At 35.7% G+C, this 26670-nt stretch overlaps 2 protein-coding genes across 4 annotated transcripts in view; one reads left to right on the top strand and one right to left on the bottom strand.

The window, feature by feature from the left end:
• Positions 1-10666, top strand: part of LOC120630269 (supervillin-like) — a 294583-nt gene extending 283917 nt beyond the window's left edge. For all 3 annotated transcript variants that reach the window (XM_039899430.1, XM_039899428.1, XM_039899431.1), the window contains 3 exons: positions 2457-2650; positions 4929-5090; positions 6235-10666. In XM_039899430.1, the coding sequence (XP_039755364.1) occupies positions 2457-2650; positions 4929-5090; positions 6235-6321 (443 nt within the window). In that variant the 3' untranslated portion in view covers positions 6322-10666. The remainder of the gene's footprint in view (positions 1-2456; positions 2651-4928; positions 5091-6234) is intronic.
• A 1120-nt stretch (positions 10667-11786) lies between these two features.
• LOC120630647 (clumping factor B-like) lies at positions 11787-13989 on the bottom strand (the record flags this gene model as incomplete). The annotated part of the gene is made up of 2 exons (XM_039899910.1): positions 11787-13059; positions 13768-13989. Coding segments are annotated over 2 exons (1350 nt in total), but the record flags the coding sequence as incomplete, so codon positions are not given.
• Positions 13990-26670: the final 12681 nt, after the last annotated feature.

The following is a 26670-nucleotide window of genomic DNA, read 5'->3' as shown; positions in this document are numbered from 1 at the left end:
GTGCACTATAAAGACTGTCCGGATGAAAATGTTCGCACGCAATACCAGGGATTTTCGCAGAAATTTCACGTTTGAATCGCAATAATTTAGTCTTAGTTATTGGCCTACACTTTATAATTTGTCTGCTTTTATTGATAGTATTTAAAACAGTAATAAGTTGACCACAATGATCTGACCTTAAATTATTAATTATTCTTTTATCTAAAATGTCACAATTGAAAAAAATATTATCTAAGCAGGATGCTGAAGTTGCAGTTACTCTAGTAGGTTCACTAAAAGTGTGACACAAATTAAAACATTTAAATAAGTTAAGCAATCTAGCAGTTGTTGCATTTTCTAGTAAAATGTCGACATTGAAATCGCCACATACAATTACTTTTTTAGTAGAAAGACTCAAACGCTTTAGTACATCCTCCATGACATTCTCGAAATCGCTAAAATCACCTGAAGGGGGTCGGTATACACTCACTATTATAAATCGCTCCAGCTCCACACAAGACAGTTCTGCAATGCGTTCAACAGAAAGACCAACTATGTCTTTTCGTTCTTTACAAATTATATTATTACGTACAAAAATTAAAGATCCACCGTGAATTGCAGTCCTTCTGAAGAACGCACTTGACAATATAAAGTTATTGATGTTTATATAAAAGTATAACATAACAATGTTTACAATATAGTAGCCTTGAATAGATGGCGAATTCTTCCAGGCAAGCCATGGGGAAGAAAACAAATACAGAAAATAGGTTGGTGATGCATGTATACATATACCCGTAAAATATATTTCTTTACTTAAATAAATATCTATAATATATATATATACAAAAATACTTGTAACTAAATTTTGAACAAATCAAAACGAAAATATTAGGATAGTAAAAAAACCTTTAAGGTGAACTGAAACATATCCTGTAATATATTCAAAATCTTAATGGATTATGTATTAATAATCCATTACAATATTTATTGCACCACCAAAAAACAGAATGCGTACCTAATGCTTAAGCATGTTCTACAAGCCTTCCTTCTGTAGGACGAGTGTCGGTGTCGTAAAAACAAAAACTTATTATATAATGAATATTAGGCTTAGTTTGATATACTCCGCGATAAGCATGACAATCTGTATTTTGTAATTTATAATTTCATCATTCTTTATCCTCCATAGCAAACAGATATTCAGCATTGCATTATTTACGTAAGTTTCACTCCGACTCCGGAGGGACATTATAACACTATCATTAGAGAATACTTAAACCTAATATGACATTGCGGATGCATAGTTTCTTACATGTATGAAAGAATGATTGAATGATTTTTTTCATTTCTGCACATTACTTATATACAGTATAATGTTAATAACGGGCTATTTTGTTACACAGCTATAATTTGGGAACTGATGCTTGTACTAGGTAAAACTTGTGTCTCAAGCCACCGGGAACTTTCCCCGGGAAAACATTATACAATAATGTATACAACGTGTAACCGAATTACGGAAAAAAATTGAGGATGCATAAGTATAAATTCAAAACAAATCAGCCTGTAAAATTTTAAATAAAAAAAAAACATTTTTATTTTTTCATACAAACGAAATCAAAACATTCTAAGTGTACTTACACTTGTAAACACTGACAGCCGATTGGCGCAGTGGGCAGCTTTCTGAGCCCAAGGCCGTCGGTTCGATTCCCACAACTGGAAAATGTTTGTGTGATGAACATGAACGTTTTTCAGTGTCTGGGTGTTTATATGTATATTATAAGTATTTATGTATGTTATTCATAAAAAAATATTAATCAGTCACCTCAGTACCCATAACACAAGCTACGCTTACTTTGGGGCTAGATGGCGATGTGTGTTCTGTCGTAGTATATTTATTTAAAAAAAAAACACTTAAAAACGTTTTAATTTCGTATGGCAACCCTATTGAAGATAAAAGACCGACACGCGCATAATACCTACGCTGCGCGACGCGTACGTAATAAAGTTGCATGATTTTAATTTCGCATGTGACGTTAGGGATGTATCTGATTTCTTTCAGTAAAAACTATGGCATTGGTTAACTTAAAAACTATTAGGTTTTCGGTTTCATAGATAAGTCTCAGAGACAGTACATAATCTACCTCTAAAGCTTGTGAAGAACATTCAGTTATTATTTACACATTGTTTTATATAGTTTAAGAAATGTTATAATTACAGTTATTTGTTAATATTTATATTTAAACTAGCGGACCCCAGCACCATCTATCGGGCTGATTTGTGAATCTAAACCATCCAGGGTGCCACCCAAACGCATACAAAAAAATTCATTCAAATCTGTCCTGCCGTTTAGGAGGAGTTCAGTGACATACACACGCACACAAGAAATATATATATAAGATAAGAGTAATATTAATGTTCAGTATTATAAATAGTAATAAACAAAGGTACCCTAGTTAACAATTTTTTTTAATTTCTTCAAGGCGTAGGAGCGTTTGCGGGCCGATGGCAAGCTATGCGCGCGGCCGCCCTACGTACAGCGGACGCGTATTGGCGCGTGTCCCGCCCCACCCGGCCGGACGTACGCGTTGTCGCCGCGGGACTCGAACCGCACTCCTTCACCGCGCTGTTCGACAGCTGGGCCGAGCACGACGAAGCCGCTGAGGCCAACATCGCGGTAAGTTTCATTTTTTTTTATATTACACTACAAGTAAGTGATTTCGGGTAAGGTGGTAGCGGGCTAACCTGTTAGGGAGTGTGGCAGTTATATTTAACCCCTAATCGGTTTCTACGCGATAAAGTAACGGAACGCTAAATCGCTAAGCGGCACGTGTTTGTCGGTAGGGTGGTAACTAGCCACGGCTAAATTCGGAAATTTTCAAATTGCCCCTGAACCCGGGACCAACTTAACGTTCCAATACGATGTCGCGTGGAAACCGATGAGGTATATAGGTTTAATATACCTAGGTGTAGCTATAGATTTGAAATAAATTGACATTCCACAAAAAAAAAAAGATTTTCTTTATGTATTGCTTTTTATTTCACTACAAGTCAACCCTTGACTGCCATCTCACCTGCTGGTAAGTGAAGATGCAGTGTAAGATTCAACTTGTTATGGTACTGGCAGTTATATTAAATATTAGGTATATTTTTATGCGACATCGTACCGGAACGCTAAATCGTTTGGTAGCACGAATTTGTCGTTACTAGCCACAACGCCAGCCTCCAGATGTGTATATATATTTTTTGATATTGTTTAAATTATAAGAGAGGTAAGGAGAAAACTATTTATACGTATTGCATGTGTTTATTGGTAAGATTACGCAAAAGATACATAAATTTAAAATGCATATAAATATTTCGGAACCATCCTGATTTGAATCTGCATCTCTTTAGCATATTCAAATATATATGCAATGTGTAATATATATATATATATATATAATTTATATATTACACATTGCATTCAGGCCGCGATTGGCGGAAAGATGCACATATAAAAAGTCAATATTTGCAAAAGCACTCTCCTTTCTTTTGAGCCTAAGGAGGACAAGAGATTCGTGCACTAAACAGCAATATAATGTGTGGTATGATAACATTTTAATGTCGCCTGTCTCCGACGAGGTGGACAGACGACATCAAGCGAGTCGCAAGAATCGTCTGAACTTACAAGTGGCCCAAAGCCGTGGATTTTGGAACTGCCTATAAAATACCTACTTCCAGCAGTGGTCGTCAACCGGTTGAGGCGATGACAATGATGTCGATGACATTCCCGTCTGAAGTTCAAATAGTATAATAATAATAATTGTAAATTATATTTTAAGCATTTTGGTGATGGTGAAAAAACATTGGTGATTGTGTTAAAAATTCTGATTTTCTTTATTAATTGACATTACCATGTCCCATATCGAGTCTTTTGAAATGTCAATGTTATACTTACGTTTTCGCGTGCATTGCTAGCGTACACACTTACCGATTTCAACGCCCACCGTATTAATAAAATGTTGATTAAACGCCAATAAAACGCTACTTAAATGAGTAATTAGTAAATTGACATACGTAAGAACAAGACAAAAAATTATGTAACTATACAAAATTCGCCCGGCTAAGTTTGTTGTGGACTTCTTCTTAGACTAGGACGCGTTTGAAACCCATGTAGCTTTTATTTTAAAACTAAAGCAGTTAACCCCACCATTCAAATAGCTGCGTCTCGTAACGGTGTCGCGAGTCCAGAGATTTTATCTCGTCTATAATTATGCGTACCGCTCACGTAATATGTACACGGTACGGTACATATTTTTAAGGTACGCATATTTTAAGATGACATAAATCTCTGGACTTGCGACACCGTTACGAGACGCAGCTATTTGAATTCTTAAGAATTTGTTTTCACCCTTTGGGTACGGGATTCTAAAAATAGACTTTAGTAAATTGGCAATTTTATAAATTTAAAATGCATATAAAAATGTTCGTAACCGACAGGATTTGAACCTGCGACTCTCTGGCAATCGCGGCCTGAGCGCTTTCTCAAATTAAGCTACGGCTCTCCTACCGTCGATGCCGAAATTAGTATATGCCTTTCACATCAGTCTTATAGCGACTGTAACACTATTAAAAATTATAAAAATATAGTAAATTGTGTTATGCATAAGTACTCTAAGGCTATTGTTCGATGTCCACTTGGATCCATCGAAACCAGTCCGCGCCTCAAGGGCTCCGCGAGGGGCTGCGAACGCAACATACGTGGCGCGGACCCGCATTCACGCATCGGCGGTCTCAGTGCAATCACTACATTAATTGTTACAAAATAAATATCCTAGTTAACCAGCAATCAGTTTGATTTAATTTTAAAAAACATGCCACTATCTATATTATATACAAAACAGGAATCTACGGTTTAGTTATAACGCTTTGCTTCCACACTGTTCAATACGCACCGACACTGTACATTGCAGCACGGTTACAAATCGGGAGAGGTAGTGAGCGGTGCGGTGGAGCTGTCTCGCCTGACGAGTTGTGACGCTGTACTACCTATCGCGGCCCTTCAGCGACGCCCTTTGCCGGATCACGTCGACCCTCATCATCTGGAGAGGCATTTGTCTGAACCCGATTTCCTGGTAAGACCACAGAAGTTACAAGTCATGGAAGGTAAAAATGTAGGAGGATAATGTGCAGGGAGGGGTGGGTGGCTTCGAATTCTAGGCTTGCTTGCATCAAATAATTTGTACGCAATCGGAGGTCGGTTTCGACAACCGATACTCTGTAACGTCAGAGTAAAATAGAATGTATGCATATTTTTTTAAATCCCCCAATTTCGTCTTCACTTTAACAGCAAGCGCTCTTGGAAAAATAAAATGCAGGATAACAGAATTTGCGACTCTAAAGCCACATTGGGACAATTTTGCTTGAAGTGTAGCTAACGTTGAAGTGTTTTGATACTTGAAAAGATTGCTAGCTTGCAGATATTATACTGAGGAGACTGATAATGATTCCTTTAATGTCAATTGTCTTTATTCAATCTATCCGTAACTTTTAGATTTATTCCATAGCCACGTTGTTATTGTCAAAAATGACCATAATTTTTTAACAAATAACAGCTCTGCTAAGAACCTTATCAACAGATTACAGATAGATTGAACATTGAAAAGGAACGTAAATCGAAAAACGCTTTTATTTGTTTCCTCTCCAACCTCGATTTTTCTATTGATATTTTTTTATAATTAAAAATTTGCAGTCTTTACCTGATTATAATTAATATAACAACCAGAAGATCGAATGCAATTTTGATTTTAGAATCTTTATTTTCTCACCTGGTAGTGATGATGCAGTCTAATATGGTAGAGGGCTAACCTGTTACAGAGTATGGTAGTCATACCACTAAGGTAGCCAGGTAGCTTAATAAATAAATAAATAAATATACTACGACAATACACACATCGCCATCTAGCCCCACAGTAAGCGTAGCTTGTGTTATGGGTACTAAGATGACTGATGAATATTTTTTTTATGAATAACATACAAAAATACTTAGAATATACATATGAACACCCAGACACTGAAAAACATTCATGCTCATCACACAGACATTTTCCAGTAGTGGGAATCGAACCCACGGCCTTGGGCTCAGAAAGCAGAGTCGCTGCAAACTGCGCCAATCGGCCGACAATAACTTTAGTTAATAACTATAATTTCTAACACTTATCTAATTATATCGTGGGAACGATCATAGCCATTAATTTTGGTTATTTTTGTCTTGTCCAGGAGGCATTCGGCATGACCAAAGAAGAGTTTTCAGTGCTACCGGCATGGAAACAGACCAACATGAAGAAGGACGTCGGCCTGTTTTGACCCGTCGGCCATTTTATGTTGAGTCCCACCAATGCGATCTCAGCATCGCCAAACGCCATTGCGGCCTGATGGTCTTTCGAGCCGGAGCAACGACCATAGTGTAGATTTTGTACAACTGTTATGCGTCTCAAATTAGAATAAGACCGGCCGTTGGCTAGCTACACTGTGACATGAAGTTTTATTTTCTTGGTTGTTGTGAAACATATTTTATTTAACTTATCACCAATTTATTTCGGTAATACCTTTTAGTTCTTCTGCCATATTATAAGCTTTTGTACTACTTCGTATTAATCTATAGAAAAAAATATCACAACATTTTAAATTTTTGTATGTAAATTTTTTTTTGCTGTCACTACCGCCAGTCCTATTGTAATTTTTGGCGCACCGTACCGCTATTTCGTACTTTTTTACTGAACAATGTCTGAAGGGATTTGATAAGAATTAAGGCGCACGCTTTTGTATTTACCATAATAGCAAGGGAAAAAAAAAATAAACTAGAGTGTACGCGTAAGTCGTTTACCGCATCAGACTTATGCGAGCGGTTAAATATCTTAGCAGGGATCGAACGCACATGAGATGGAAATATCTCGACGAGTCTGCCGATGCGTGCACAAATACATTTTCTTCAACATGTGCTATTTTCTTTATTATCAATTATTTATTGACTTTCAGTCGTTATAATTTTTCATATTTTTATTGTACCTAGAGATACGTACTTAACACAAAATCATTTCTTAAGTGCACTGCATTACATAGTTTCCTTACACTAAACGCAATAAAAGTCATGTCTCGCGAGTAAAAAAATATCGCTACTTACGACGCGATAAACGACTTGCGCGTTCACGAATAAAACGTAACTATGTATTCGTTCACGTGATATTTTCATGTAACCGTCGTAGTTTAGGCGCGTATTAGCGCGATAGGATTTGATGTTCGGAATTGTATCGAAGGTTGTAATTTGTCGCATCCATGGCATGGTATATATTAATTTTATTTATTTGCGTAAAATCGCATTAACGACACATCACGCGACGTAAATTTGTATCATTTTCATTTGGTCATCTTAATAAGTTAAAGTTTACACTTTTGAGGGAAGTCATGTCGACACGACAAAGTCAAGTTTAGGTTCACTTTGTGACTTCACAATTTCACAGTAATGTTTGTCAGTACGAGTGACAGCGGTTTATAGTGGGATTTTACGCATACTGTAGCTGTTTTGTATATAGTTGTTTTGTTTGTTTATTTATTGTTTTTAATATCAATTTCTTAATTTCTGTACTACTGTAACCGCATTCTTACTTTTATAATAATTATTTGTAACATATTATTATTGTAGATGTATTTTAGTTCTTTTTTTTAAATGATTAATTGTTTTATAAAAATTTCGCATGGATATGACAAAGTGGCAATGTGTACTAAAAGTGATATTTTTGTATTTCGCGTAAAGTGTTATTAAAAAAAATTGCGTCGTAACTTTTGTGTAATAAAAAAGTTCCCGCGACCATATTTTTTTTGTAAACGGTACGCGAAATCTTTGTAGCATATACGAGTATCTGGTCGAAATGTTATTTTAAAAGCGCTAGATAACGGATACTTCTATTATATACGCTTTAGGGTAGGCTTTTATAGTCTGTGAAGCGCAAAAGTAGTACAAATACCGATTTGTGTTATGCATATGTGTAGAATGCATTCAATAAACTTCATTTACCTGTCTCATGATATAAGTTATAAATTTCATATCTTTTGAAATGAGAACAGAAACATGTTTGTGCGTACTTTTGCGCCACAGAAGATCTATACATTTTAACACATCACATATCTTATCTACTCATTAGCTACTTTTTTTTACAGAGCGTTAGGTGGACCATGTTGAACAAATTTCTCTTGTATTGCAATCAGTGGCGTGCACTCCGTGCAACATAATATGACAGGGTACAATCATCATCATCAGAAACCTATAAAAGTCCACTGTGGCAATATAGGCCTCCCCCAATGGAAGGGTTTCCCCATAATCACTAAGCTGGGTAGACGGATTGGTGATTGCAGTTCTTTCTTCGTTATACTCTCTTAATCGCCTCAAACGACACCCGCGGAAAGGGGAGGGGTTGTGACAAATGTACGTGGTCTGCCGTCACCACACAAAATACAATGTAAGAAAGAAAATAAAGGGATTCGTGTTTAGTATTACTATCTGTACACTTTAATCTACACATTATTCCTGTTTGTCACATCACTATAGTGTGCAGATTCGCTTGCAAAGTCTTTTTGACTTTGTATTACCTGCTGTATTGTTCAATTCGATTTTTTAACATTCAAAAATAAATTTATAAATTCTTATAAGATAAAGCACCACCATCTTGGATTAACGTATTGCATACTACATAAGTTCGTTTAAAATACTGTTGTGTTTATATCCTCTTTGCAATGGTTACGTACAAACGATACGATATCATATAACCTACTATATACTTTAAAAACAATTCAGTACTTTTGAATATGTTTTTTATTAGTGAAAAGTACAATAAAAACCGTGTAGAACTAGCAGATTAAAAAAAATGTACTGGCTATATTGTATACGGTTTAAATGATGTAGAGAGGAAATCGGAAATCTGCTGGCAACTTTCTTTATTATCTTACTGCACGCCACTGTTTGCACTCATACTCTTGTAAGCTAAATACAGATATACATTTTCTAAACGTGTATAGTTTTAATTGATTGAAAGATTTTGAATGATGAACGGAAAAGCGAACAAATTTTTCACAACTTCTTCCTATAACAATTTTAATGCCATACATAATCGATGTTTTGATTCGACATTTTGTGTCTACCTGCTTATGATTCTATAAACCTTCCCTCTAAGACTATGTATTTATATTCACATAGTCTGAGAGAACTTGATCCACAATGGTCAATAAAAAGAGACATTTAATGAAAACAAACTTTGACGTTATTTGCGAGAGGAACAAAGAACAGTTATGCCAGTTCAAAATGAAGTAATGTCTTATCTAAGTAGATTACAAGACATACATTTACCTTCCTTGCTACCTGTACGTGCTAATTGGGACAAAGGTACATTGACCCCATGGTCATTAAATCAGGGGCTGCAAACCTTTTATACACCAATTATATTTTGTTAGTCTTTGTTTTTTTTTAGTTTTTTTTGACCTTGAACAAGCTATCTTATAAATTTTTTCGTAAAGATAATAAAAGGGACAGAATTTTTAATTTTAACAATCTGTGAGTATACTAGCACGAGTTCTCTAAACATTATGCACCGGCAAATCGGTGTCGTAACTTTATATGGCGCCCAATGTCTTAAATCAGCATCTAAGAGGTAGTGAATCCTGTTTTTTCTCTAGGAATCACCTAAATGGCATCTGTGTATTTTTCTCTCGCAAACAAATAACATCGATATTTGTTCACGTTAATTATCTGTTTAAGTTGATCATCGTTTAGTAACCTAATTTTCCGTAATTACTCACCTGGCTCTCAAAATACGTTAAAACGATATTGCTATGTTGTCTACGATTGAAATGTTTATTTTTGTAACTACTTTAGCTTTAATTATGTATTTTATTGCATCGTGCTACGTTATTATGGTGAATCGTTGTTCAGTTATTCAATAATTATTTGCAATCCTCGTTTATGGACAGCATGGAAAATTTTCGTTGCGTCATTCATAATGTGTGCGAAAAAATATAAAACGCATAATATTAAGCATGTGCGAAATAATAATTTCTTATAGAACTATTTTTTTTTATTGACGTAAGATTATGAGAATAATATGACAGTTGTTTTTTTTACATAACTGCCTAAACATACTTGACTTGTTAAAATCTTTATATAATTTGGGTGCCAAAAAAATTGGTCAATGATCTTGATACTGTTGACAGTCTAAATGGCAGTCAAAAGTATGAACATAAAGCTGTCATGTCGCATTGATCGCGATTGGCATTGTAAGAGCGACCGAAACGAAAAATTTGTCCTTTCCCGCAGAGTTCCCTTAACGTAAACAAATTGACAGTATATCTTGACAGTTCTTGACGATTCACCATAATTGCGGGTTTCAATTTGTTCGCGAGAGGGCGCCAGTATTGTGTAGGGATTACTGCCAATGAGTAGAAAATAACATTTTAACTATCGAGTCATATTATAGTTAACGTACTTAGTTAACATAAAAGTAACCTATATTTTATGCATTTACGGCCGATCCTATACGGGCCTACCGTGACATAAACGTATCTCTTAAATCCAATGTTTAATGTTTTGCTTTGGTTGTGTTACTTATACTATAATTTGATTTATAAAATTTGAAATACATTCTGATTGCTAAAATCTGAAATATATTATGTTTCATTTTATTTCCCGAAACGCCAGGTTTCCCTGAATATTTTATCATTCTGATTAATTTTAAGTTATTATGTAAAGTTTTTAATATTTTTTAGACGTCGTCGTTTAACAATTTTCGGTAAGTTTGATAAAGTAAAGTTATTTTTTTAAATATGCTTGATCAAAGTTTGTTTTCCAAACGTCAATATTTTAGTCGAATAAGATCTTTCAACTTCACTGCAGCCGCGGGTTTCATTCCTCGATTTGGCGTTTATTTTATGGAGTCTTTACTCAAAATCAGAAAAAAAATATTTTAAGTAGACCTACTTTATAAGTACTTGAAGCGTCAAATATGTATGTAATGATTCTACCACAGGACGGAAAGCAGATTCTACCGAGAAGAGTCTGCAAGAAACTGTTGCTCTTTTCCAACATCAATTTACAATCATTTTTCTATCTCGCGGGAGATGAGAGCAGAGTTTGCTGCTTAGGTAGTACCTCGCCGTAAGAAATGAGTTTTAACAAATAAAACGAAATTACATGGAGGAGAGGCCTACAACTTAGTAATAATATGTAACTATGGTATTTTAATAGAATAAGTAAAGTTCGAAACTGAATAACTCATATTCCGCACGAGAGAGGCTAGGCTCCGCAAAAGAGGCTATCTCTTTTCAACATAATTCTTGCCAAAAAAACCGTCTAACGTCTGAGTCAAATACCAATTTCGAATGTCAATTGGTTAAAAAGGGCAACTTCTATATTTATTTCGTTCGCTGGCAAAATATTAGAACCAACCTCTAAGTGAATGTTACTTTGTATGAGTGAAGAGCAAGTTTAAAACATAATTTCACACTAACGTTATCATTCTAAGCTTGGGATTTCGAAAAAAATAAGATAAATATATACCTACATATCTGTTTTTTTTATACTGTGTTAACGCTTCTTTATATATATATACTATCTGTACATAGATTCTATTCTATATATAGATTTTATAATTCTATTTGTAAAATAATAGTGATTTTACAAATAGAATAAAACATACTTATAACTTTTTGATTGACCGCAATAAAATAAAATTAGTCATTATAATTTAAATAATTTAATACACTTTTTAGTCAGATTATTTACAAAATTGCACAAAGTGAATCGGCTACACTCATCTCTTAGATCTAATTGTTTAATGAATAAATTAAGAACCTACTAGTATATAATAACTAATATCTACTATTTCAAGCTGGCACTCCTGTCGGATATGCTTTTGAAAGAACGCCAACGTTTTATGCAAATGTTCTAAATAATGTTTTGAAAAACTTGTTGATGCCTTTAACTTCATCGAAATCTTTTTCTTTTTCGTCTTCTAAACCTTCAGTCTCAACCTCATTTTGTGTTATAAATCTACGCAATCTTTTCAATCCACCACGGGTCTTCCATAATTCATCATAATCATCATCGTCGTCATCATCATCATCATCATCGTTTTCATCATCATCCTCGTCATCACCATCATCATCATCGTTTTCATCGTCATCATCATCATCATCATCAATTTCGTCGTCATCATCATCATCGTCGCCATCATCATCTTCGTCATCATTATCATCATTATTCTGTTTTACTGATTTTCGTGTTAGTTTAAAAACCTCTTCATCCTCATCGTCTTCATCATATTCAGCTTCGCTTTGCCACTCTTTCAGTTTTAAAGATCTACGTGATATTTTCTTAGTCTCGTCAAATTCCAATAATTCACTATCATCATCAACTATATTGTTGTCTTCGCCCAGTGCATCGTTCTCATCTACATTATCACCCGCAATATTAGCGTCGTCTTGGGCTTCGTCCCGTTTCTGTAATTTGTAAATTTTATGGTCATCAAGGCTATCGGAACGCCCCTGATCATTGTAAGCGTTGACGTTATTGAGAAGTATAATGTCGTGGGTAGTCTGCCCCATAGCGACCAGTTCATTCTCTTCATTATTGTATCGCTTTTCCTCTGTAATGAAATTATCCTCTGTGAGTTTATGTCTACCCTCTTCATTGTAAGTAACTTGCGCAGTTTGATCATCTGCCTCTTCAACCTCCTCGTTGACCTTAATATCATCCGTATCATTTTTATCGTTGCTGTCAGATCCTTCATCAGTGTCGTCTCCTTGTTCATTGCTATTGTTGCCATTATCTCCGGGATTATTTTCTTCATTATCATCATCATCTCCTTCACCTTGCTCTTGACCATCTTCGTCATCTTCTATTTCGTTTTGTTGATCTTCTTCTGTTTCGGGTGCTTCAGATTCAGTTTCTAGTTCGGCTTCGGGTTCCGGCTCTGGTTCTGGTTCTGGTTCTGGCGTTGGTTCGAGTTCTGGTTCGGGTTCCACTCGGCACTTTTCCGGTGGAGTAGACCGATCACAAACCTAAGAAAAATATACAGAGTGAGGGCATTTTACGATGAATACATTTCTGCGAACAAGAATTGACACCAGCAATCCGTCAAACTCCCTGACAGCGTCGAAACAGATCACAGGCTTGAGAATAATATAGCCATGCCGCTATCAGGCTAGCCCATTACCATCTTCGATCGCATCATTACTTAGCATGAGATGTGCAGTCAAGAGCTAAATTTAAGCGGAATGACTTAACTAACAGTTACCCGCGTTACCCGCGTCCGCGTTTGTTATGATTTTTACACAAATCCCGGTGGGATAAAAAATAGCTTATTTCACTCAGTGCCAAAAATCTCAAAAATTATGGCAGAGACTCTGGGAGACCTTAATTCGATACTCAATGAGCTCAGCAGAGTTTCTTGACAGGTGGACCTATGTATGAACATGGACAAGATGAAAATTATGGCTAACGCTCATGTTCTGCTCCACCCAGTTGGGAGCTTGCAGAACCATGAAGGGCATTGTGTCAAAAAACATTCGTCTTACTTCACACCCGCTGAATATTGCTAGCTGAAAAACTTAAATAATAATGTTTAAATAATTACTAATGGTATGGTAATTACTGACAACTGCTCAATTAAATTAAGTGACTAACCACTGCACCTGTTCGAGAAACACTACTAATTCGGTTTTTGTATGTTCTTAATTCTATGGCTACATGCTATTTAAAATATATACCTGTTGCTCCTCATTGAACCAAGTATCCAGGGGGCATTGCATTAAGTACGAGCGTCCGGAATAGCACTGATAGTAGTCCAGGCAGTTGTCAACGTTGGCGATGCGTAGGAAGTTCTCCTGGCCTATGCACAGAGTCTCGGGGTTCTGTCTAATTGATATCGACAAAGCCGAAGCGCTGGCAAGCGCAGCTGCGATGCAAAGCAATCGCGGGATCGCTGCAAATCAATTTAAGCAATTAGGTACTATTCATATATACATAATATACACAAACATCTAAATCGATTTAATGACTTTTAGCTGTTGCCCGTGTTTTTCGTCCGCGTACGGTTATTCCCCGTAGGAAGCGTTTGTTGTCCTGGGATATAAAGAAGCCTTTGTTACCCTCCGTCCTTTCAACTGACTCAAGTTTATTGACAGCTTAGTTTGGGCGCTAAGCAATGACAAACAAAAACACTTTCGCATTTATATTAATATACCAGTATATGTAAACTAAGGATACGAAAGGAGAGTCGTCAACACCACTAATACAAGAACTCGAATATTTGCCAAAAATCGAATTGATTGGTCGATTGGTTAGGGCGCTAAGCAACGACAAACAAAAAGAAAACACACTTTCGCATTTACATTAATATAAACGAGTACTAAGGATACTAAGGATTGAAGTCACGAAAGTCATCAACATCACTTATACTAGAATCAAATATTGCGAAAGCATAACAACAAAATGGCGTAATGACGCATCTGAAAAGCTCATCGAGCACAATAATAAGAGATACATCTCAGCGCTTCCATACACAATGAACACACAATTGAGAACAAAATACTAGCACTATTACACTTTTAGATAAAGGAAGGACGGTGACAAATAACTTTAGATATTTGCAGGTCCTTTATTTATTATGGAGAGGGAAGGCTCACTTCGACCCTTTCAGGTGCGATCGTTCCTAAGAGTGATATCACATCAATCCAGTAACAGGTGGTTCATAAACGCATGCGCCAATTTCGTGCTGCAGCGCATGCCAAATGATGCCCGAAGCTTTTAAGCTTTTGTACAACGCAATAGTTTGTTTTACCAAAATATTGCAGTCTAATATCCAAATTGGGAATATTCCTACCTTAGAAAGTATAGCCGGAAGTATTATTTGAGGCTAAAATGTCTCAAATAGCGATCCGTGGGTATGGGTGGTATAAATCGTCTGATAACATACCAGAAAGGCGATCTGTAAACGTGATTGCAATGAGGTTGCTGCGTTATCGACTAGTTTTCTCGATTTGTAACGAACTGTGTTGTAGCTCGAAGCGATCTCGAAGTTAAGCTCAGAACTCACCCGAGTATACTGACGATATTGGTAACGATGGCGTTTCGGTGCAAAATAGGCATTATGACAGTACCAAAGGATCGATAAAATGCTGTATTTATCTAATAATATACGATTCATGTATTATTAAATACGTATTTTTATTTATAAGCTAAATGAGATTGGTTTTGGATTGACGATGAATAAAACTGCAAAATATAGCGATCCGCTATGACAGCTGAAACACCGAATTCAAAATTATGACGTCACGTCTATATAAACATAAATTTTTACCGCTTGAACTTCGAAAATCTCTGCGTATATAAAGTATTTTGTGATTTCAACTATCAGTTGCTAAGATGATGAAGAAGCAACTGATAGTTGCTAAGATGATGAAGAAGCAACTGATAGTTGCTAAGATGAAGAATGAAGATATGAATTCCAAAATCAATAATATCTAGCTATGGAACAAAGACTTATTAAAGTTATAATTAACATAACCTTTAATTTCTGAAAAAATAAGATAATTCCGAGCATCAGAGGGCAGTTTTTCTAAATTAGCCATCATGACTTTTCAAATTAATTAGCCCTTGACTTCAACCACACCTGGTGGTTACTGATGATGCAGTCTAATACGGTAGAGGGATAACCTATTTGGGGTATGTAGCCCCAATTGGTTTCCACTTTCCACGCAGCACATTGTTACGCTTAATCGCTTAGCGGCACGTCTTTGTCAGTATGGTGCTAACTAGCCACAACCAAAGCCTTCCACTAGATCAGACCAGAGAAAAAATCGAAGAGCGCTGTGGTCTTAAGCAGCAATTTTCTCTGGTCTAGTGCGTAGGTCGGGCTTAACTAATTACCAAATTAAAAAACCACGTTTCGCGCTTCGGGGTATGACTTATAACTTCTTTTGTACCCCTACCTCAATACCATCTTTAACGGCTTCATCTCTTACCACCACACCTAACATGTAGTTTTTTGATAAGATAGTACGTAGAACGTCAAATATCTAAGTACATTTCGTGCGCAGCTAAAATTTCAATTCCCTAGAGCTTTAGAGCTCCGTCGTGCACATTTCCCACATTGAATCTCACTTATGTTGCTTTGATGGAGTTTGAACATTTGAACTGTTTCCCAACTTACTTTGAAACTTTGATATTACCCCGTAATTACCTGCTTTGGTCCAAACTTTAACCTAGGGTTGAGTGCATACAACGTAGTGTTTGTATCCTCTTTGGGTAGGTATGTCATGATTGTGTGTAGAGAGTTGTTTAAATCACGTGTACACGAATCTATCGTTCCTACAAGGAGGCAGTAAAGGTAGGACACCAGGCGGTATATTTGCGTCGTCTGAGTCTTAATACAAGAATGAAGTGTAATGCTAATGCATCTGGATTTACCTATACCAAAATATAGCATGGCATCACTAATAAGTAATAATTATAATAAATAAGTAAAATATTTGTGTTTTTTCGAAAAATTCATTTCAGTAGGAACTCATTATTTTTGAGATTGCCAAGATTATTAATGTCGAAGCCCAAGACTTAGGGCTTGGCGGAAATTCTGATGAACGAGCCCGCTTACCGGATTTGGATCCGTCTGAAGGCTTTGTATCCTTAGTATAAGATTTTAAGGCTCTTAATCGAAAAAACGGAATTTATGAACCTTGTTTCAAAACTCATATCCGTCCAACCATATTTAACTCATATTTGCCACAGCAAGCGTTCTTGGCAAGATAAAAACAGGATTACACAATATGCGACTCTTAAGCGAGATGTTTTAGGTCCATTTAGCTTTGACTTTACGGTGTTTCGATGCTCGAAAATGACTGTACGATTGCGAGAATGCAAATCCATTTCGATGTATCTAACAGTAAAATATTAATAAGCCTTACAATGATATATCAACAAATTCTACTCACAGTTCATTTTGACCGCAGTATACACGTCGTGGTGCGATCTGTGACTAAAGTAACTAATCCCGTGGTAAATCGTCAATTTTATCGTGATGACGCTATCTGGACAGATGTAGATAGTGTCAGACGATGTTGTGAGATATAATGCTGAAGATATGATTGTCGATCAATCGTTTATCTGCGTATGGGTTATCCTTTTGCTTAGCCTCTGCTCACATTGAGAGAATTTTCTCGCGATTAAAAAGTTGCAGTGCATGATCTATCAAAATACAATGAAGACCCATCAATAGCCACCAATAATCCTCTGCTGGACTAATGGTATTTCCCAAGTGGAGGGTTTGCCTCTAATCTCCTAGCAGGGCATAGAGGCTGGTGAACGTAGTAATGGATAGGTAGTAGCCCTGACGGCGGTGCTGTACGTTTTTAGTTACATTCCCTTAGTCGTAACACTTAAGGGAAAAAAAGGGAAAGAGACAACTATATTCTGATCTACTGTCACCACATAGCACGGTACAAAGAAGATGAATAATTATTATATTTTTTTGTAGTAAAAATTGACGGACCGAGTAGATGAACAGATCATCACTTCGCATGGCATACAAGAAACGTTCTACAGATTGGCGTCTTGAGTTCATCAACCTGAGGCGCAGAATTTATGTCCTGTAATAATAGATACTGGCAACCACAATATTAAAACCGGAACACAGCAATACTGCTTTGCAGTAGAATTAAGAATGGTGATAGAATACCCCGGTTATCATTTGCACAAATTACATTAACACTTCACATATTACATTGTCAAACAATGAATATATTTTGAACTATAATAATGCAAATAACTATTGTATTGCAATAGTTTCAATTTACCCGGTCCCGGTCCGATCCTCGGCAGGCGAAATCATAATTTTTGAACTTATATAGTCTGTTGAAATGATTTGGTGGAGGCTAATTTCCTCGCTACCATTAAAGAACCCCTGAATTCAAACAAGAATTAATGTTGAATATTATGTTATTTATCTTTTTGTTCCTTCGATGACCCAATAGATATGATATCTATTTAAACGATCGCACACCCCTGTCGCACACCGCACTATAACGCGGCTTTACAATTCCATCCATGGTCGGTATGCCATTCCTGCATTCTTGTTGTCATGTCCCGCATAATATGACCTTGTACTTGAGCTCATTTGATGCATCGCTTGATTTATTTATAATTTATAATATACCTACCTTCATTCGATTATAATAATTAGAAGGTAGAATTATAATAATAAAGATGCGGGCTTAATTTCACTGTGGCATACTTTTCTCTCTTTATTAGATTGTAATTTATGAGGTCAATATTTTTTGAAGGTTGTTTCTTCAGCATTTATCATCATTATCATTATTAAACTATCACCGGCCACTACACTGTTCTCCTCTCAGAATGAGAAGGGTTTAGTAGTCCACCACTCTGGCCCAGTGGGAAACTTCACACGCCTTTGAGAACACTACAAAATACTAAAAAGATGTAGGTTACACAATGTTTTTCTTAGCCGTTAAACAAATTGATACTTTAATTGCTGAAATTAAAAAAGCACATAACTCCGTAAAGAGAGAGGTACGTGTCGGTATCGAACTCGGTCTCCTCGTCAGGGAGACTCTACCCTCATCACTAATATGGTATAATTACTTTATTTAATGTTAGGAGAGGTTTTTTAAAGCAAAATCTAAATGGTAACCCTATGGGACGAATCAAGAGAAATTGGCTTTGACGCTGGTACTTGGCCAGTTTGAAATCTCTCCGTAGTTTATTATTATTATTAAATTCTTTATTGCACTCACAAAAACAAAATACAAAGAAACACATTTGAACAAACAAATGAAAAATAATAATAAACTAGTTTAGGTGTGCAAAGGCGGTCTTATCGCTAAAGCGATCTCTCCCAAACAACCTTTGGCGTTAGTAGTTTTTGTAAGGAACGGGTTGGTGCGGCAATAAAAATGTCTACCTACATAAAAATATTGCTAAACTACATACATGGTATAAATTCTAATACTACACATATAATTATTATATATAATATATATTGTTCATACATATAATTATAATAAACTACATACTGTAACGTACATAAAAAATAGTTTTTGAAAAGACTTTTAAAAAGAAGCAAGGATTTTATTAATATTTTAATTTATTTTTTAGCGTAAATCAGTTTCCTCTATGTCTATTTTTGATAGTGTGACTGGACTGACCAAGCAGATGGTCCCCGTGATGATAATTGAGGAAACATATTCAATAAACCTGCCGGTCATGACTTACGGTTCCGAAACGTGGACACTGACAGCGAGGCTAATTAACAAACTTCAAGTCGCTCAGCGTGCTATGGAAAGAGCTATGCTTGGTATTTCTTTGAGGGATAAGATCCGTAACGAAGTGATTCGCCAAAGAACTAAAGTAACTGCCTTTCGTGTTAGCATACAGAAGTGGCAGTGGGCTGGTCACGTTTATCGGAGGACCGATGGACGTTGGAAAGGTCCTCGAGTGGAGACTGCGTGTCGGTAAGCGGAGTGTCGGACGCCCCCTAACTAGATGGAGCGACGACCTCCGAAAAGTGGCAGGCATCGACTGGATATGGAAAATAGGAAAAGTTGGCGCTGCTTGAAAGAGGCCTATGTCCAGCAGTGGACGCACAATGGCTGTTGATGATGATGATTCTATAATCTTCGCAGGGAATGTAAGAAACACGTCCTACAGAGTACCGCCCGCCCTGTTTCTATCAACTTGAGACCTAGGTGTTACGTATTTAATAACACCGGCAACCCCAACCTATAAACCGGAAAACAGCGATGCTACCTGGCGCCAGAAATAAGAATGGAGTTAGTTATTTCCCTGACAAGTTCTGCCATAAAAAGCTCTACTTACTACTTCTCGCAAAGCGATACAACAAACATTGCAGTTATCCTTATTACTGTTGTTTTCGCCACTCTTTCAGTAATTGATGAATTATCGATTCATAAACCATTTAATTTTATATTGCCAATTAACATCAAAATTAGTATTTTAAGCTCCTTTCCGAAAATAATAAATAGTTTTATACAAAATACCGTTTCCTTTTATGTATAAAAGGTACTCCAATAGGCGCAGTGGGCAGTGATCTTGCTTTTTTGGTCTAAAGCCGTGGGTTCGATTCCCACAACTTGAAAATGTTTGTGTGATGAACATGAACGTATTTCAGTGTCTGAGTGTTTATATCTATATTATAAGTACTTATGCATATTATTCATAAAAATATTCATCAGTTCTAGTACCCACAGCACAAGCTGTTTTTTTTTAAACAACACACATGTTGTTTAAAAAAAAAATTGCAGATCAAGAAACAGAAACGAAGATGCAAAGCGAGGGCGGAACTAGATCAAACAGTTCTTGAGCACACTCTCTGAAATATATCTAATAGAATACCTCTGAGTTTTTTATGACCTAGGTTACCAACGAGCCTTTGAGTACGGCAGTCCACAGAATCCAAGGCAATAAGCTGATACTGATGGAGCATAAAAATACTAAAGATCGTGGATGACCATGCTTGAAAAAAAAATATCATCTTTGCTCGAGACATCTTCTGTTTTCGGGACCACCAGATTTCCCACCAGAACCTATTTAATCTTGTAGGTAGGTCGTGGCAAAATTTTTCTCCGTATTCGAATGATATTGTATCAATTTTTCATTGTCTGAAAAAACGGAAAATACGAGTTTTCTCGATATAGAAAAACTCGTATTTTGTATTTTCTGATAAGAAACACTATTAAAATCGTTGGAGCCGTTTCCGAAATTCAGACTATACATAAATCTACTCGTATAAAATGGAATTGCTTGTTTAGAAGATCGTGAAGTTTCAAGTGTTAAGATTAATTTCATACAGGGCCCAGACACTTATGGTTGGTATCTTAAAAACAGCAAGACCATAAACTGCACCAAATTATCTCAAATATAATTCCAGTAAAATCTGTATCGCCGATAGCGTCTCGTGATAGTAATTTCTAGAATAAAATAAAATCTTAGAAATAAGTTTGAATCGCTTATCTATAGAGGATTATTAGTAAGTACCTAACGTTTCAGATTTGGCTGCTGTTGTTAAGGAATATAATCTGGCTTACATTAAGATCATGACATGAGCGATTGATTTCAGTATTTGGTTGCAATTGTTTGCATAAAAGCCTAAATTTATTTCATAACATATCAAATTTCATCTGGTATCCTAAGGTTTTAATCGATTTTCTAACATGGAGAAAATGTCTCCTGCCCATGTTAGTGCAAGAGAGATCGACAAATTCATAGATTGTCAATTCAAAATTATAAATTCCCAAATATTCACTGTCGGGAATCGAACCCGGGTTGCGCCACTGCGCCAGAGTGGTCGCAAACACAAGCTTTATTGATTAGTTACTTTGTTTTTTTTTCCTTTTACCTATTAATAAAGTACAGTAAACAGATTGACTGGATCACTTTTGAATGACTAGAAAAAGCTACTCTGTATAATCATGAAACTTACTGATATAAGATTATACACCCTGTATTATTCTTAATGACAAGGTGCTTAAGCTCCGCTCTAACCTACCACAAAATAGAAAAATGATTTAGAGGAAATTAATTAAATTTAGACGTTAGAATAGAGAAATTGTTGAGTTTCACGCCGGCTTCTAGAATCTGCATTCTGTAATGTTGTTAGAGATTCTGCAAAAATTCTGACATGACGTTAAAAAATTGACGTTACGAATTAATGATAAATGATTTTTTAACTCAATTTTGATCATCAACCTAAGTTAGTAAGTTAAATACTATTTGGAAGTATAGCATGCTTTATATAAATAAAAAATTCATATTAACAAAATAAACGTATAAAACAAGCCTTCATTATTTACCGCCAGAAGTAACTTAAACCATTTATAATTTAAAATTAAAAGAGCCATAAATGGATGCTGAAAATAAACCCTATATTTTATTTCACGCTACTGATACCCTTTAATTAATTTCTTTTCAAATGAAATGGGAATTAAAGGAAAACTATATTGGCGCGCAGGTTCAAGATGGAGTTTCCTTTGAACTGCAAATTTTTAATTAAACTTTGCACTTTGAAATAACTTTTTTGCATTTACTTTCACAGGTTTCGGTGTTCTGTTTTGTTATTAATAGGTCGTAGGTCGCGACCGTTTAAGTTCTTGAGTTAAATATAAAACAACTGCTTATATTCAATTACGAACAATTTAGATTGACATTCAATTTACATTTAGTTTCACAGGTTTCGGTAAAGTGAAATGGTGTTTTGTAATTAATTGGTCACAAGGTTTGGTTGTTTCAGTTCTTGAGTTAAATATGTAAACATTAATTAGATTGCACTACCTTCCTCGCATTTATAGATATTCTGGAAGTGATAAATGTTAAGCGAAAAGGCTATCAAATCGTACCTACGAACACCGTACAGTACTAAATTGTTCTCAAACTGCACGCACCTAAAACTTTTCGAAGTTATTTAGGTTTCAAGCAATCAAATATCAATTGCTTAAACGGTGAAGGATAATCTCGTAAGGAAACCTGCATTCACGAGATTTCTTCACACCTAATGTCCTGAAAGAAGTGCGGAGTACACAAATCCGCACTTGGCCAGCTTGGTTGACTACAGTTTCTAAAACACTTCTGAGAGGAAACTTGAACTCTGTAGTGGGCCGGTAACAGGTTGATAAAGATAGAAAGAGGCCTATAATATACAACGTAATACCCAACTATAGAATCAATATGCTAAAACACTTCTCAATCTGAGAAGAAACCTGAGCTCTGTAGTGACCCGGTAACAGGTTGATAAAGATAGAAAGGAAAGAATAAAAAATAAAATAAAAAATAAAAAGCCATTTATTCTACTACCAATAAATAGAGAAATACATATTACATTCATTCACATTAAATTATATAACATAATTAAATTTGTAAATATTTTAACAAATTACATTAATAAATAAAATTATTTCATTACATTTATTTAATAGCTAGTCTTAAATTCTTATTTGTTGTTACTTGTGGTAGAAGCGGCCTCTCTGGCGTAGGCCTCCCCCAGCTCTCTCCATTCCCTTCTTTCCTTAGCGTTTCTCATCCACAAAGGTCCACTTACTCGAGTAAAAACGTCCGCCCAGCGTTTCCTTGGAGAGAAAGGAAAGAGGCCAATAATATCCAACGTAATATCCAACTATAGAATCAAAATGCTGTTGAGCCGGGGCTAGGGGAGTATCGAATTAACTTGAGATTCGGTTTTGTAAGATTTCTTCAGCAACATATTGTGTTTATGGGTTTAATACGATTTATCTGATTACGTTCAGATAACTAAGATATTCGTCTCTACCAGAAGGCTTACTAAAATACCTACTATCAGTATATGTCAATCTAAGAAACCACTACTTTGATTGGCAACAGTTGCGTCCACTGGGTTTCTTACCAGGGTATGCATACGGCAGGAAAATTGCATAAAACCGTAAAAATCCTCCTCCGATACGAGTTATATATAAATTTTAGAGTAGGCAGTACTTTTGTGCATGTATGAAGTGCCTCTGATTGACGGCCGACTGGCGCAGTGGGCAGCGAACCTGCTTTCTGAGTCGTGGCCGTGGGTTCGATTCCCACAACTGGAAAATGTTTGTGTGATGAACATGAATGTTTTTCAGTGTCTGGGTGTTTATCTGTATATTATAAGTAATTATGTGTATTATATTCATAGAAATATTCATCAGTCATCTTAGTACCCATGACACGAGCTACGCTTACTTTGGGGCTAGGTGGCGATGTGTGTAATGTCGCAGTATATTTTTTTATTTTATTTATATACGGCTTTGTTCGTAGGGACGTAGTTCGTATGCTAGGTATTGAGAGTGGCTATTGCATATACCTACTAGTGATATACGTTACCATGTCTCATAGATGGGCGTAGGCCTTAAGTTGAAAGGGCTTAGGGCCTCGACCGGGCTTCAGTGATTATTTACACTACATAGAATTAAGAATGTACAGAAACTGCAAGAATTATGCATAAGACCAATTGTAACATCATAAACCACCACATTTTAGAGTTGTTTCTCGATCAAACGATTAGTCACTTCATATCATTTAGCATAAAAGAAATTATTTTACCTCTAATGTTGTGTGTTACTTTTATAATCATAATTTAGTTTTTTCCGTTTGTTCCTGTTTCGGCTTTTGTTGTTGTTGTTTTTTTATTTTTTTTGACTCACTTTGAAAATTAGTTCACAAGCGAAATAAGCTTGTAGTGTTTACCTTTATATGGTTTTGCATACTCTGTGTACTAAAATCGCTGGTAGACCCAATAAATAAATAAATGCTCTAAACGTTTACCTACCATAAAATGGGAAAATGAGAAAAAGTTAGAGCTAGCAACATTCCGCGGTTGTAAAGTGAGATAAGAGCAGGGCGTTTTCACTGTTTTTGGACACAATGCACTGCATACAATAATAGCTGAATGAGGATTATGTATGTTCTTAATTCTATGTAGCACATGTTGAAAACCGAGACTGAGAAATCATGCCGCTGGTCCGCACGATTCCAAAGCGACATTGCTCGGTTTTAAAGGTTGTAGCGATGATGGAATCGAAGTGAATACGATTCAACTTACAGAGTAATCACCCTGCTCTTTGATTCTCTATGGAAAACATAACTGCGCGCGCAATGCATTTTGTGACGTAAATATTCACAGTACGAGTAACTCACGCAACTACTGTTAAATATTGCGATTCATATTGTTGAAGATTGTTTTTCGATTATAATGTAATAGAGACTAAGCCTCTCTTTGATATTAAAATCATAAGAAATAATAAGGAAAAGAATGGTGCCGATCACTAAATAAATTAACAGGTTTCGAAGTAGTATCTTGCTGTCCTTTTTACTTATATGTGTTGTATATGCTAAGTGAAAAAGGATAGCAACATTTTAAACAACATTAGAAATTGAGGTCTTGCGAATAAATTTTTTTCCCTAATTCGACAAAATAAATAAATCAGTGTTATCTCTTAAAATGTTCATCAGACCTCGATTGAACTACGTTTTTTTTTATTATTAATTCTGTTCATCGAAACGATCTGCATATACAAGACAAAAAGTAACGTATACGAGTGTATTGTTGTAGTCAGAATAGAATATTCTCCTGTCAAGTCGGCAGTACAAGTTTTTCTAGGGCGTCCTATTGGTGCTCTTTTTACTTTGAGCACAATTGAGTTGTTGCCATTTTGTTCGGGCACGCTGGATCGGTATGTGTCAAGTAATGTCAAAACTTGGACTCACCACACTATTCCAGTGCAGGTTGGTGGGATTTAACAATTATTATTTATTACATATTAGTGATAATAAACAGCTTAGCTTGCACTCCGAGGCAGGTCAAGGCAGATACCTGATAATTATAGAAAAACCTATTATTAATAATTTTTAACCTGAGCGAAAATCGTACACAGGATTTCGTTATCACTAGAGCAACCCGGCCTTAACTAAGTATAACATTATATACTTAGTGATCAGGGTCTAATAAAGCTTAAAAAATCATTTTAAAAAAGCTTTCTTTAAAAACTTTTTAAACAATTGAATTATATTCTTCATATGATTATTAATAGGCGATCGGAGAAAACTTAGAAGAAAATATTTCTACAGTTCGCAAGATATTTTATATTTACTTGACATCACAACGGATGTCTAGATTAGGGCAAGATATCGTGTTTATCATACCGACTCTATGTCTCATCGTGAAACTATGTAGGTATAAGAAACAAGTGTCTACACTATAAACAATAATATATATTTTCTAATGGGAACTATCTGGACCTAGAACAAAGAAATTGGCATGGAGCCATTTGGTGCTAAACGTTAAAAGAGCACCAGGCTCGATATAACCTTGAACCTTGAAAGTAGGTACCTACTATTTAAATAAGTGCAACAAAATGATCCCGGACCTGAAACGTAGGTATTGATAAACGACTAAGACACAGGGAGGTATCTTTGCATCGTTCAATTCCATGTAGGACTGAGGTGCATCGATAATGCAGTTGTAGGTATTTATATCAAAATACCCACCAAATCAATGTCATGAACATTGGTTGTTAATCAAATATATTTTTTTATTGTTTCTTTAAAACTATCTATTAACTATTTAATAAAATATCTGGCAAATATGAATTTATAGTTATCAAAAGTTTAATTATTTAGCAACTTTATAAATATACTGTAACAGTATTTTTGTAAAGCCGTAGAACATGATTATGCCGTACTTTTTACATAGTGATAAAAAATACGACGTAGTTTGTTTTTTTAAGAAATTGCGTCGTGATTTGAAGTAGAGAGTCTTCTAAGAAATGGTTGATTTATTTGTGAGTATGTAAAATATGTATTCGTCGGAACATATCTATCCATTTAAATCGATAATACACAGTCTACTGTCGTGGGATACCACCCCATCTGACTCTATCGAGTCAGATGGTCTGGGTGTTGAAGCCAATGCGATGTTCTCTTTGACGCCACTGATGCTTACGCCGCTGCTGGGAACACGAAATGTTTTCATAGTCCAGTAGTACGAACATATCTCGCTAGATGGCGCTACAACATGTAATATAACTACTGTATAATTTAAGGATATTTAAAAATAAATATGAAATCATACATTTATAACAGAA

The sequence above is a fragment of the Pararge aegeria genome, chromosome 16, assembly GCF_905163445.1.
Source record: "Pararge aegeria chromosome 16, ilParAegt1.1, whole genome shotgun sequence".
Lineage (NCBI taxonomy): Eukaryota > Metazoa > Arthropoda > Insecta > Lepidoptera > Nymphalidae > Pararge > Pararge aegeria.
This window is presented reverse-complemented; position numbering and strand designations above follow the sequence as displayed.